At 45.3% G+C, this 15,087-nt stretch overlaps 1 protein-coding gene across 3 annotated transcripts in view; it reads right to left on the reverse strand.

Moving 5' to 3' along the window:
• LOC138296799 (epoxide hydrolase 1-like) overlaps window positions 1-15,087 on the reverse strand; it is a 167,260-nt gene that overhangs the window by 83,876 nt on the left and 68,297 nt on the right. For all 3 annotated transcript variants that reach the window (XM_069236241.1, XM_069236242.1, XM_069236240.1), the window contains exon 2: window positions 1,298-1,511. In XM_069236241.1, the coding sequence (XP_069092342.1) occupies window positions 1,298-1,511 (214 nt within the window). The remainder of the gene's footprint in view (window positions 1-1,297; window positions 1,512-15,087) is intronic.

Here is a 15,087-nt window from a genome sequence, read left to right on the forward strand (position 1 = left end):
CTTTATTTTTGCCTGAAAATTGCTGAAGGCAAGGAACACTGCAGCAGGTGCTTTTGAACCAATAACATACCTGCAAACATGGCGCCTCTGCCCGAAGTCTGCACCGGGTGCAGTGGCACCGGTCGCACCGCCCTAGAGCCGGCCCTGCATAGGCGTCGCCAGTTTACATATGATTCCCCAACATGCTCAAGGACATTTAAGCCCTGGATGTCCAGGGGAGGCCCACAGACTTTGGAGTGTCTTAACCCAAACTCTTAAAGCAGAACAAACTACCTCAACTTCAGGAAAAATAGAACTTTATGCTGCCTTGGTGATGTCGACAACAGTGGATCCAATGTGTGGTGTTTCTACTGCATGATTCGTGTAAATATATATTTTTTCATTTTAAAGTTACACTTGTCTTCGGGAGTCTACCTTCCCCCTTGGGGCATTAACAACCACATCGAAATGCTGAAGTTCCCTTTCTAGAACCGCAGACATTTAAAAAGGAATGATTTATGCCCAGTCCTTTTCAGGAAGTGGACTAGAGTCTGAAACCAAACTTATGTCCCACCCCACAGAGTGGGCATGATTCACAAAGACCCCCGCACTCGTGGCAGAGGCTCTGCAAAGAGAAAATGTGGAGCAGAGATTCCACCAAGGGTGCGGAGATTCCACCAAGGGTGTGGAGATTCCAATATGAGTGCGGGGATTCCACCATGAGTAAGGGTGCAGAGATTCCACCATGAGTGCGGGGATTCCGCCATGAGTAAGGGTGCAGAGATTCCACCACGAGTGCGGAGATTCCACCATGAGTGCAGAGATTCCACCATGAGTGCGGAAGCTCTTTGTGAATCCGGCCCAGTATCATTTTGAAAGACATTTTAGTTACTCTCTCGTCTCCATTCTACTTCTCTTTGGCTTAGTTTCAGCACTGACTTCAGCCATGAAATCTGTCTCAGTTCATTGGCCACCTTCCTGAGCCTGGCATGCCTCCACATCCTATTACTCAATATTTATGGCTGCTGTAATTATATGTTACTTTAATGCACCATGTTTATTCTAAATGTCCCAACACCATTGGGTAAAGTTATTTATATTCCTTTTGTAATGATCTATTCCTTTTGTCAAGCACTCCAACATATTTGTGTAATGTCTGACTTGTACAAAACCATATAAATAAATATAAACTAACTCGAAAAGTGAACTACCTTGCAGGAACCTTCTCTTCTCTGCAGGACTTGAGACTAAAAATAATGGTTGTCTCACTCCATCTCGACTGATTTTCAATGATTCCGCTGAAACCTAGCCTTCTTACCTGGATTTCCTCATCAGACGTCTGTATCTGGAAAGGCCGGATGCTTTCATCTTCTGTGCTTGCCGGGGGCCTCTCCCCTGCTCCCCACCAGCCATCCCCCATTTCAATGGTCCGGACCTTCTTCCGGAACGCTAGCCAGCACAACAGGATTCCGCCCGCCCCCACTGCTATGGGGGCCACGACTGCCCGCGCCGGGCAATCATCGTAGGCTGCCCTGCAAGAAACAACAAACACAAGGTGGATCAAAGTAATCCAATGAAAGATTAACTACATAGGGCCTAATTTCGAGTTTGGCAGATGGATACCCCGTCCGCCATATTACGATTCCATTATAGCCTATGGAAATCAGAACATGGCAGGATATCCGTCATGTTTTTCACAAAGTAACCCCTCCGCCAAAGTCTAAATCAAGCCCACAGTTTGTTCAAATGTACAGACAGGAAGAAAGTGGCTTGATGTGGCAGTGGTAACTGGTATGAAGGTCCTTCTTTTCTGAGATGCCATGTTGTGGTGCTGGGAGGTGTCTATTCTAGTTTAACTGCTGCATGAGTTGGTGAATTTGTGTTTGTCTATGTTACAATTTCACAAACTGAGAACTGCGTTTTCATTAAAACAAGCAGTAACGTGAGAGATTTTGAATATTACTAAACATACACAAGTGAGACACGGCCCGGTCTCAGTTTTTCTTGTAGAACAAAGGTTGGTCTTTCGTAAGTTCCGTGTATGTTTTAATACACATTCTCACTGGTAATCACCTAGAGGCAAATTCACAAGTAAATATAGGTGATTATACATGTTTAACTTTGTCCTAGAAAAGTTCGTTATCCCAGTGAAGTTATTATGTTTTTTGTCCTTATTTTCTTTTTTTTGAGACATCAATGCGGCCCTTGATCAAACCCCTAGATGCACTTTATAGCCCCTGAGGAAATGTTTGTGGTTATCCCAGTGGAAGGTAGACAATCGCCCACTGCCACGGATGAGGTAGCAGAAGCCATCAGTTTTTACACAAAGTGGTCTGTGCACTGACCTGCGCTACCAAACATGGCTAGCGGTGCAAGTGAAGTCTCTTGCCATATTGCCGCCGGTCTGGAAATAATTCTGGCATATGAGCCCGTGGCCTGAAGGAGAGCAGAAGATGTACACCCCGGGGTGTAGCTTCTGTTGGGGGGCGGGGGGAGTGTTTTGGGTGTTACACCCCCCTAGTAAATGTATTTTCTGCTATATGGTAGGGTACAGGTGATTTCAGTCGGGCATGGTTGAGATGTCTTGGATTTCACCAGGAATGTTTACATACACACAGGCAAAACCACACACACACTCTCCCCCACTCTGTCTTCAAAGCCTTCAACAATGCTGGTTATTTTACAAAATGTTGCATTTTCCATCACTTTATACCCCTACCAATCTGCATTCGTCTCCTTGTCCACTGCCCCTATAGACTCTCCCATGTGGCAGACACAAATTTGAATCAGAACAAAACAAATCAATACATTTAGTGATCCACAAATGAAATATTCGCTGAAATCCGATTTCCACAAGTTCTCATTTGTGCACTGCATAGTTTTATCTGTAAACCTGTATATCTGTGCAAATTCAGTGGTCATATTTGTGAAAAATGTGTTGTCTGTAAATGACAGTGCACTACCACACCCTGCTTTAGTAATATATTTGTGACGGTGTGCTCCAAAATGTACCACTTGCTGCATACACCTTTACCACTCTCCTGCTGGATACCTTGGCTGCACTCCTTCTTTGTGTGGGGCACGGGTCTGTCACAATTCCTATGACTCCAGTGATGTAAAATGAACAGCAGCTCTGCCACTCTGAAAACTGTTCCAGCATCCCCGGTGCATGCCAACTGCGAAGTGTCAGACCTGAGCCCCTGTTGGCAGACTTCCTTTAAACAATCCTGTTTCTACGCAGGTCTTGGAGGAAGCAGCACACTGTCATCTAAACAGCATATGCTCAAGTATCTGGGGCACACTTCTCTGCTTTGACTTCAGCATTTAGATTTAACACACAAGTGCTGAAAACAACTAGTCTTCATCAATGAAGCACACATACAGATCACTGCACGATCATCTCTAATTCACATCTCAACAAAAGGTTATAACAGATGTTACTATAGCACGATGAAAACAGTGCCGGACACATTCAGAGGACTTTTCACAAGAACCTAAAAATGCACAGTGACTTAGTCAAAAGCATTAAAGGAAGTGTGCATGGATATTACATAAGAACATTAAAGGAACCCCCCAATATGCTTCTTTTACCAGCAAAAGGTCTACTGCAAGTCTCGTCATTGCAAGAGGTGTGGGGTGGGGCTTAGCAGTTGCTACAGTAACTGAGACTTTTTTCTAAACATTCCTAATGTTTACCAATAAGAGGCTAAAGGAATAAGGACATTGTGTGGCTTAAGATTCAATTTCATTCCAATTCAATAATAAATGTACTTCCTTTGCACACTTGACCCCTTAAAGGTAGGGCTAGCAAGCAGAGGAGGCTTCCCCCGGGTGTGGTAGGTAGATAGCAACTGAGAAACAGCATAGCACAACATTGTCAAATGTGTGTCTCTTCAAGAGACTAGGGGCTTAATTTAGACGGCTGTATGGAATGAAACCGTAAAAATCACTCCACGAATCGCAGCCCCACCATGTACACTGCATTGTAATTGTATTTATATAGCGCTTACTACCCCTGACAAGGTATCAAAGCACTTTCGGTGAGTAGCATTCTAATCCGTGCTTCACTAGACCTACACCCTCCTTGCACCCACCTCGCCCCTGACCCCCACCCTGCAGGCATCATTGTGGCCCTCAGCACACTACAAACCATATTTTGGCCTCCCTCTGTGAACGTGTTTGAAAGTGCTCAAGGTGAACAGTATTACAAAAAAAAATTTTTGGCTTAGCCAGTACTTGTTTTGGGGTAATAACTAAAATGTTAACACTATAGAAAACTCCAACCACTGTAATGTTTTATATCCTAACTTTGTGTTTCTCCAGAACAAGCAATCAGCATATAATGCCTACCACTGTGGATGATATGTGAGTCAAGCACCTTGGAACCCTCAATGTCCTATGTTACATCCCCTTTCCACCAGAGGTCTTCAATCTGAGGGCTGTGACCCCCAGGGTGGCTGTGGAGTACTGGAAAGGGAGTCCCACATTCCCCCAGCTGATTGTTAAAATGCCTCAGGTGAACTTTTTTTATTGAGTCTCTTGTGCTGTGAAAGCCTCACAGACAGCCAAGGAGGTCTTCACACCAGGGCACCTGCTTCCTGAATGAAATGCAAATGTGCTCTACGAGCTGATCTGCAAATGTAAAGGGTAATCTGCAACTCTAAAGGATGCTGGTGAGCTGATAAAATCACTCAAAGATTTGTGATGACAAACATTTATTCTTTTTTAGGGGTAGTGCGAAGAGTTAAGAAGTATGTGTGCTTTTAATTGTAGTTACAGAACACTTACTTCACCTAGAGGTATTGAAGGGACAGCTATTAAAACAAGCATTTGCAACGCAATGGGTCTCATGTTTGCTTGAGTTAGAGCTATTAGCATTCTAAACTCCTAACTGGACTTTTATTACCACATACATTTAAAATGAAAAGTATAACAGTTTCACATAACTAACCAGACTTTTCTTGCCATATAAACTGAAAAGTAAAAGTTTCACATAAGCGAGCCGACGGCTGCCATCAGCGCAAAGCAGACACACAAAAGTTTGCTCGCAGTGAAACCTATTGGCAAAAGTGCAATTATCCATGTAACCGGCAAAAGTGCAATTATCTATGCAACCGGCAAAATTGTAATAACCTATGTAAAAGGATCGATGTCATGCAAAGCGCTTGACTACTGCCCAGCAAGATCGTGCTGCGAAATGAAGAGAAGAAAGTAGTCCAGAAACCAGACGGAAAACATCGACCGTCGTATGTTTTCGGTAGTTGGTTGATGCGCTCAAGGAGGGCTAAACACCGGAAAAGGCATGATGTATGCATGCCTTTCACTAATGAGAGCAAGCGGATTTTAAAAGGCAAGCCCACAAACCAATGAAAGTGACTGACTTGACATAGGCGTGGTTAAAAGCCCAAAGAGAGATTACAACAGGGAACGGAGCGCTTTGTACTCGCCCCTGAAAAAAGGTATTGCATATGCTCTGTTATTACTTAAATCTACATTTTGGAAGCACAGTTTTATCTTGAACCTTTTTGTAGTGGCCTATCTTATACTACGTGTAACACAAGTATAAAATAATGCCTTACATATTCACAGTGCTTTCTGTCACAGGCTGTGACCTTGTGGCACTAAAAATACACATCACTATTCTCCACTGCACCAACCAAAATGTAATTCTGTCGCTCTCCGGTTACACACAAACCTCTCTGGTGTATTAACTAATAGATGTTTCATAACGCACTACAGTGCATTTCCCAATAAGTAACAACTTTCTTTTATTTATTTTTCATTTAAGCTGGCTGTCATTTGATATGAGGCTACCTGACGGTGAAAGACTTAAAACAACTTAGATTATTTTGGAGTTTATTTATGAGAGGCTTGCGCTGCTGGAGCATCACTTTTTTACGCTCTAGCAGCACAAGCCTCTCAATCAAACGTATGAGGTGACGCACAGCCACCCTGCGTGGCTTTGAATGGCCTCATAGATATGGAGTAAAGCAAAGCAGCGCAACCACTGCATTGCCTTACTTTGCGTCAAGGAGAGGTTCCATGGGCGTTGTGGTGGGTGTTCCCACATAAAACCAATGTATTTTGATTCTGCCCCAGATTTACAAAATCACGTAAACTGGAGCAGTGCCAAAACCTTACGCCTCCCCAGAGCAGGCATATTGAGGAGAAATGTTTTAATTTCTCCTTGTTTTTCCTCTTTCCATGTGTGTTGCTATCTGCCTTTGGCTCGGGCCTTTAACACGGGAGCAGGCCTTTAATGGCCAGTAGAGCCTGCTACGGCGGGTTCTAAGGCTATAGTAAGTAAGTGTTATTAAATACATTTTTTGTGTAGTTACACATATAGACAGATACACCTGACAGTTTTACGGTGCATGCATATTTCTAACATACAGGAGCTGAACAAAGTCAAAAACTGGCTGTGAAATCTTTGTTTCTTTATAGTGCTTGTGAAGTGATAATAAACTTAGGGCCATATTTATGGTCCAGTGACGCAGTACAGCAAGTCACCTTCCTGTGCTGCGTCACAGGCAGTGGGCCGTGGTGCAAGGGCGCCTGCATTGTAAGGAGGATTGTTTTGGTGGGGGAGTGTGCACCTTCCTGCGCTGTGTCACAGGCAGTGGGCCGTGGTGCAAGGGCGCCTGCATTGTAACGAGGATTGTTCTGGTGGGGAAATGGGCACCTTCCTGCACAAAAACAATCTCGAGGAAGTAACAAGGAGAAATAAAGGTATTTCTCCTCGTTACGCCTCCCCTGGGGAGGTGTAGGGTTTTGGAGCATTCCCAGGTCCATCGCTTCTGGTAAATCTGGGAATGCGTCAAAATCCATGAATGTTGCGTGGGAACACCCAGGCAACACCCATGGAAAGCCTCCCTGGGGCAGAGTGAGGCTATACAGTGATTTGCGCTGCGTTGCTTTACTCCAGATTTGTGAAGCCACTCAGGGCCACACAAGGTGGCTTTGCGTGGCTTCATAAACCATATTTTAGGCTTGTGTTGCGCATGCAGCACGTTGCATGGCCCAAGTCTGATGCAACCCCTCTCGTAAATGTGCCCCTAAGTGCCTTTGTTGCCCTCTATTGCATTGGTATCTAGGTGTAAGACCCTAGATCGCGTCCAGCCAGGCTTAGATGACAACAATAAGAGGGCTGATGGCCCTTTAAATGTAGCCTTTGTGTTGGGTCCAGATGGAAGTGAAAATAAGAAAAAACCCTCATGCTTTGCGGGTTGCTGCTTCGAAACGAAAGCAGACAATGTACTGACACTGCTGAATGAGTTCAAGTGTTGGCAAATTACTAGGACAAATTCAGCATATTTCTCTGGTGCTGGCCTGGATCCAGCTTATGACCCCTCATTTCCTGCCCTGTTGAAAGGAAATACATACTGAAGGAGAGAGTAAAAAGCTGGTGCTAATGAGGAAAGATCATGTGAGATAATGCATACGGAGCATTTCAGAAAGATGTGGAGATAAAAAGCACACAATATCCCTGGAATCACCACGTCACATGGGCATATAAAACTGGCACTGCCTTAGCCTCGCAGCATGAGCTCATTCTGTTTTCATTTGCAGTTGGCGTGTGTGTGACCATCCCTCTGTGCGCTCTGAAGAGAGGCCAAGGATTGGATGTGCATGAAGTAGTAACATTGCAGTGAGCCACTGGCAGGCACGGTGAGAAACTCGTAGTACATTCATCCTTAGAGTTCTCAAATGTGTCCCGTCATAAACACTCACCAGCAACCCGAACACACCTAGATAGCTGGTGGTCACTCAGTTCACAATATGCGCTATGCCAGAGTTATATGCTGCATGATGATAACACTACAGAAACAAATATCTGTAAGAAGCCAATACCCTTAGGGAACGCAGGATGGAATAAAACACAGGAAAAATAAACAGGAATAGTGTTGCTGACATGGATTACTTCAGGGCTTTTTACAGCCATTGTTAAGAACTCAATCTATGCTTTTGCCTTGAAAGTTAAGGATGTGACTATAAGGCCCAGTGGGGACCTATTTGTAAGTTACATTTTGGACCGGTCCCACTTAAAGCCCTGGGTGAGTGATCTGTGTAAAGGAGTTGCACGGTCTGATGAGGTTTCACAGGGTAGGGGTGGTATAAGAAGGGGACAGAGCTAATGAAGAAAGGGGGGGCGCAGCGGGGTGCGACCAGAGGAGGGATGACAACAAAAGCAGACTTGAGTAAGTGTTAGTGTTGGAATGTTGACTCAGATTATTGCTGAAAATATTGGGAAAGGGGTCTTTTTTTCTGCTCCAATAGCTTTCATTTTGACCCTAAACAAATCCACCTTCTTCTTGCCAAGACTGGGAACATTATTCTGCAGAGGTGGCCCCTCCCTAAGGGCAGAGGGGCCCTGCACCCCCCACATTTTTCTAAATGTGAAGAAAGGCCGTCAAGCTGAGCCAAGGTCAACCTGGTAGGCATTCTTCTCCTTCAGGTTACGCAGCCAGGAGCTGTACTTGTGCTAAATACACAGGCAACTGGCTGCCTGAGCTGAACTTTGCCAGGATGAAGATGTCACAGGCTTGTGAGCGTGACCTCCTCAGCACTGCAAAGTGCTTGATAATTCTCCCCTCATGACAAGTGGGGGTGTCACTGACAGCCTCGGACCTAGGTGCTTCAGTTTTAAGCCCTGAAATTACCAGGCCTGAGTGTCCATCAGTGACACTCATCACAGAGTGGGGTGGTGTCAGAAGTCTCACTGACCCCATCCCATTAGTGTGACGAGTGAGGGAGTGCTATATTCTCTCATTAGCTAACCCATAAGAAGGTCAGCCAATGAGAGGAGGCAGCAGTCTTATCGTCTGGAACCACCAAGGCTTCCCTATCACCACCCAAGATCACTACTCCAGTCAGGTAAGTTGTACTTTTTTAATGTTTGGTGCCTACATGTGTACGTATAAAGGTATGTGTATTTGTGAGTGTGTGCTGTAAATGGGTGTGTGTGTGTGCACGCGTGTATGTGATTGTGAATGGTGGGTGTATGTGTGCATGCGTATGGGTGCGAGTGAGTCTGCATGTGTGCATGTGGCCCACCTACCCTTACCCCCTACTCAGATGTCCGACCGCTGCTGGTCTAGTACTTGCTGCAACACAAAGGCAACAACATAGGTCCTGTGTAACTTTTAGTGCCAGAGTAAGTGGTTATAGTGAAGCACTGGAGTGCCAGACATTGGTCTGAGTAAGTAAGTGTTGGGATGAAAAAGTCCCTTCCATGGTGATGGATGTGCACCACTGCTGTGAGTGGCCCAGCTGCAATGATGTCTGGATCCAAGATGCTGATTTTTGCTGTCATAGGTGGACATGGGTCATGCATGTGGATCAAGACATAGATCTGTCTCACACATAGCAGTCTTGTTGGACTGGCAGGGGTGCCAAAGCAATACCCTCATAGTGAGGAAAGGCTACTACCTTTATCAGGAGTTTAGCAGCACAAGCGTGGTGGTTGTAGCATACGTCTGGTGATCAGTAGAAGTGAACAGGCCTTTTTACCTGTCTCACTGAAGTGAGGCCTATAGGCTCACGCATGTAAAGATCTGCTGCTGTGTTCTTCTCTCACCCTTGGCCTGCATCAGATTATTATGCAGCACTGTGTAGTGTATGTGTGATGTATGCACTTGCAGGGTGCATGTGTGCCTGTAAATGGTTCAATAAATGGAAGACTCTGTGTTCCATTTTGGGAGACCCATGGCTCACTGGAAGAACTTGAGGAGGTAGATTTGTGTATTGCTGCATTCCTGTAAGCTGGGTGGGACACACACTGGAGGAAGAGGAGCCCGGCTCTGCAGTACACTTCAAAGGGTGCTTTGATTCAGAGAGAGGTCACTGGGAAGAGGCCTGGGCACGTCTCAGGAAGGAGATGGAGCTAACAGAATCATAAAGAGTAAGGCTGAGGCCCTGGGGTAACCTTCTGATACTCCTATCACTCTGGCATCCAGGTGGGAACCTCTAGTCACTCCCATTCCCTGTGTTGTGGGACCATAGGATTCTGGAGTCGCACCTCCTGTGACAGACTGCTTTCTGGAGGAAGGTCAGGGCAGAGGAGTGGGCATTCAAAAGGCAGCAGACCTCCAACACAAATGTCAAAGACTCAAACTCTAACTCACATTTGGTGTATGGAAATGGACTATAAGAAGGGGAGCTCAAAATTGCCAACTGTCAAGCAGGCATTCGGGTTGTGCGAAGAGAAGCTTGTTCATATATAATTAATAATGTTGTCATAAAAGAAAGTATTTGACTGGACAATCATTTATTGCTGCTGTTGACCTTACTGTGAGCCTGTGTTTTCCACCTGTATCTACCTCCCACGTGGGAATCCTTGGACTGCCTGACCCGCATTACTAATGAGAGTCGAGTGCTGACGGGGTACTTGGCCTGGTTCAGTTGTACAGTATTCATAATAGGTCGGGCCCTGGGACATCGACCCCATGCTTTGCCCCAGTAGCTCCTGCTTGCTCTGTGGCCCTCTGAACGGGGTTGTGACAGGTACTGTCTCTTCTCTGGCATTTATTAGTACATTTTAACTGAAAGGCTGTGTGTCTCTTGTCTCACTGCAGCGACCATCAGAGCTGTCAGGCAGGATGCTTCTATTTTTGACAGTCTTGAGTTTTCACACTATTGCTTCACGTTTAATAAAATTGTTTTTCAGGAAACCTGCTTTTCTAATTTTGTCTGCCCCAATGTTTATTTTTACTGCTGTCTCATATTGTCACAAATGCCTTGTAAAAGAGGGGATTTCTGTTCAAGTATCTTCGATAAAATGCAAGCCTTGCCAAAAAAGTTATGTTGTTATGACTTTAACACAGGGTGGTTTCTTTATACGTGTATCATTGTACGGTGTTAATTGTGAAATATCCATCTAATGCAGTGGTTCCCAACCTGTGGTCCGGCGACCCCTGGGGGTCCGCGAAGCCTTCTCAGGGGGTAGGCGAGAGCCTAGAAAATTCAAAAATATTAACAAATATTAACAAATTAGGTCCCCAGCTTTGAGTAATGACTCAGGCGGGGGTTCCCTGGATTCCCATAATGATTCAGTGGGGGTCCCTGGGTTCCATTAATGTCCACAGAAATCAAAAGGTTGGGAACCACTGATCTAATGTACTAGTTTAGAGCCACACTGCTGAAAAGGCTTTGGTGTTCCTGACCCCAGACTTCATCAAGCTGGATTATAAATTTAAAATCTGTTTTTGTAGCGTTCTTTCATGAATGCCAAGTATTGATTTGCATTTGTGGTGACAGCTGCCTGTGAGAAGGTCGCAACAGGGACTGATCTTCAAAACGAGTGGTTATTATTAGAATTTGGACATGAATGAAAAAGTGCATGGGTGGACAATGAACCTCTTCGAGAGCAGCGTAATGAAATTTGAGGACCCCCGTTGGAAAGTACATGGAGGGGCTCCCCTCCGAACTTACTCAGGAAATCTCAGGCCTGGGTACTGTGCTGAGGGGGCCCCCTTGAGCCCAGGGGCTGCAGGGACCTTTGTTACGCCAGTGCTCTTGACAATATATGCATTTTAAATAGAAATTACAATTAAAATGGTTCCTGAAGGGTATAGTTGCATAATTTGAGAACTGCAATTTTGGGCTGGGTTTGGGCTGAATTTGGGCTGAATTTGGGCTTGAACGTGGACATCTTTGGGCTTGAGTCAGGTTTCACAATCTGGCAACAGTCTAGGAGGGCAGAGCAGGCAGAAGGCGCATGAGTGAGAAGCAGTGTGGTCGCTGGCTACGACAGGGTGACTGGATCCTGCGTTAAGGAGAGTCGCCATGCTCATGTTAGATGGCCTGCTATAGTGCAGTTCCCTCCTGAGAGAAGAATTAAGTTACAAGAAGTGAAGTAGCCTGAGCTGTCCTGGTCGTGCACAGACTGCAGTCATTACACCTTCCAGACACATAAGCTGCGCCTGGTCTTGGCCTCTGCTTGGTTTCAGCATCTGGGAAGGAGCTTCCGATCCAGGGAGGATGGTTTAGTCGCACATTGTTACACTCAGTGCGATTTTTCACAAATTGGGATTACCTTTCACTGTTTAGTTGTCACTTACACAATATAGTTTTTACAGTTTCATTTTCACCCTTGAATTTAGTGTATTCATGTGATGCAGGGGAATGGCTCAGTGAGTTAAACATTTGCAGTTGAACTTTGTTGACAATTTACAGATGACTATGTTGAATCGTGGAGCTGACCTCTCTGCACGAATTTTAGATCTCAAGGTTCAATCCTAGAACTTGCTGGGTAATAAGTTACACTTGATATTTATATATAACGACAGCAAAATTGCAACACGAAGCTGTACATTAAAACAAGTTAGCACAGGCATCAACCTTAATAGGACACCTGGCTCAACAAGGCGCTTGATTAATGCACCATTCGAAGGTGTCTGAGCGCTGAAGATTTTAAACCGAATGGAGGAAAGGGGAGGGGCACTTAATCATGTTCATTGCACTTTAATCCATGAACTTAAATGTAGTGCATTCTGAACTAAAACAAAGTTTGTGTTTCTATGGAGAATCAATGGGGAGGGCATTTGGGTTTTGTATGTAAAAGCAAATAACCCGCTAAAAAGATCTGACCTTTCAGAAAAAATGCATACATCCTATACATTGACCCTACTACTAAACGTACAGCTGCCATGTGCCCCGTCGTTTTTTCAACCAAAATGCCAAATCGGCCAAGGAAAAAAGCATACGCAAATAAGCGAGCCATGGTCTTACTCCAATAGGAATATTACAGCCCAAACTGCCCAGCCAGGTCGCCTCTGAACTGTCCCTGCAGACCGGCATCACCTGGGCCCGGGTAGCTGCAGGAATAAGCGCTTGGGGCAATTTTACCAGCGTCCGCCAGCACATCAGGAATCTACTCTAATGTCCAGAATGAACAGCACAACCCCCCCCACCCCCCGGGCCCACGGAGCATCAGAAAAGCTCTGGTGGGAGCACTAGGGGTGTAACAGAGGCCCCCACAACCCCCGCGGTGTGAGGGGACCCCAGGTTTACCCATACTAGAGGGGGGGGGCGTCCGCCCCTACTGATGTGTGGGGGGCCTTCAGCATATTTTATGGGGTGGGGGCTCACATTGTGATATCTTCGGACAGTTGTACCTCCACTGCATAACATAGCACGCGTGTTTGTAGCGCGCATGTGCACCTCCGAGACAGACCACCCTACCTAGTGTTTCTCATGTTATCTACCTTGGATGGATGAAAGGCTGAGTGGACCCATCAGATTTGACCTTGTGACCATGAGGAGAAACACAGATCTTTGGGGTGGACATATTAATCCACTGAGCCACCAGGAATGGCCATAGCCATAAACACCGCTGTTATAAAGGGTCTGAAAGGCCACGTTGCTCTTAAAACGTTTCTTCACGCACCATCATCTCTTCAGCCAGAGCTCAAGTGCAAGTCAACAGAATCCCAAGGCACCTTCACCTGTAAGAAACATTCCATTGTGATACACGGAGGAGGGAAGGATCAGGGGAACAGAGGATGAGGGAAACGAGAGAGGATTTATTTACGCTGGTCTATTACTATGGTCAAGTAATTACAACAACAACCTCCAAAGTCCATCTCTGATTCGGTCTTTGCCGCCTTGTCATTAACCTCGCTTACTTCTTGCAATATACTACCTCGTACATTTATGTCAACTAATTCCTCGCTTTTCGGCTGCTCTTCATTCCACCAGTTGCGAGGAACCCATTGGCCCAGCTCCGTGACATAGTTGCTGAAGTGAATCGAGGCACTACAGGCACCACAAGAGATCCTGGCTGCTGATGTCTCTTGGTACAATCTGGTGAGTTCCTCTTTCTCTAGAGTGAGGAGGACTAGCTCGGTGCACCGCAGAGTCTGGCACTTGAGCAGTGCTTAATTTGTGCTTGTTGTTTCCGGTGCTGACCACCGGCACTTATTTTTGAGGGCCGGGGCTTATTCTTCTGCCTCAAGCATTCGCTGCGAGCAAAAGACACATATGGGAAAGAGGGACAAAGAGAAAAACGAAAAAGCGTCACAAAGAGAAAAAGTAGAAAGCTGCAAGAGTAAACTGAAGGGGCAGGGAGTGGCTGTAAATAGATTAAAGAGGCCCGAGATGGCCTCAGGTTTACGCTTCCTCACGGTTATGTGCTCAGACATTTAATTGCAGCAGCCGCGTGTTTTATTTACAAATTAAGTACTGCACTTGAGACTACAGTTCCACTGGGACCCTCGTCCTCAATTAATGACATTTTGATGCTATCAGTGGGAACTGACCAATGGACACACACAGTACATTTCCATACTTTGGAACACTTGTCTCAGAAACTGAACTCATAGTTGATGATTCACTTCTCCTTCACAATGTTGAACCTTGATACTTTTTGCATCAAATAGTCACCTGTTATTCCCATCTGACTCTAATTGGAATATTCTACAAACTGTAGAGCCCCCCACAGACTGTATTCTTACCTCCCCATCAAGAACACATTTCATCTTCTGGAAGGTAATGAGTCATACAACTTCATCCAAATCTGGCCCATTCAGACCTGATGTTATCCTCGCCATTCTCATCATCACTGAACACAGACCAAGACAAATGACACATGGGACTTGTAGTTCACCCCCAGAATGGGTAGAAAATGAATTTAATGCATAAAACAAAGAACAATAGAAGGAATTGAGTGGGTATACCCGGAGGTATTTGTAAAATGATCTGGATCGCTGCTTATTTCTAGAAGATATAAATTCAGAACTCCAGACTAGAGGTTGAGTCCACCAAGGCAGTACTTTACTCACCTTAGTGTGGACAGGTCAACAGTGATGAAGCTTGCCACAATAATCTCTGGGTGAGGTGACCTTTTCAAAATCCGTGGTGAACACCTGTTGTTTTGGTTTTCGTGGGGAATTAAGAATCTGTTCTCCTCAGAATTGGATCCTAGAACTCGTGGTGTGATATATATTTGAGTCTTTGGAGTTAAACTGAAAGAGGGGAGGTGCACGGCTTAAATTCTTCCCCCAGGGCCATCGTTTGAAATGAATCTCAACAGGCAGTACTTTTCAAGCAGTAAATGTGCGCCCCACTATAGATTAACAATTATGCAGCATGCGTGCAATTGCTGCAAAT

The sequence above is a fragment of the Pleurodeles waltl genome, chromosome 5 (genome assembly GCF_031143425.1).
Source record: "Pleurodeles waltl isolate 20211129_DDA chromosome 5, aPleWal1.hap1.20221129, whole genome shotgun sequence".
Lineage (NCBI taxonomy): Eukaryota > Metazoa > Chordata > Amphibia > Caudata > Salamandridae > Pleurodeles > Pleurodeles waltl.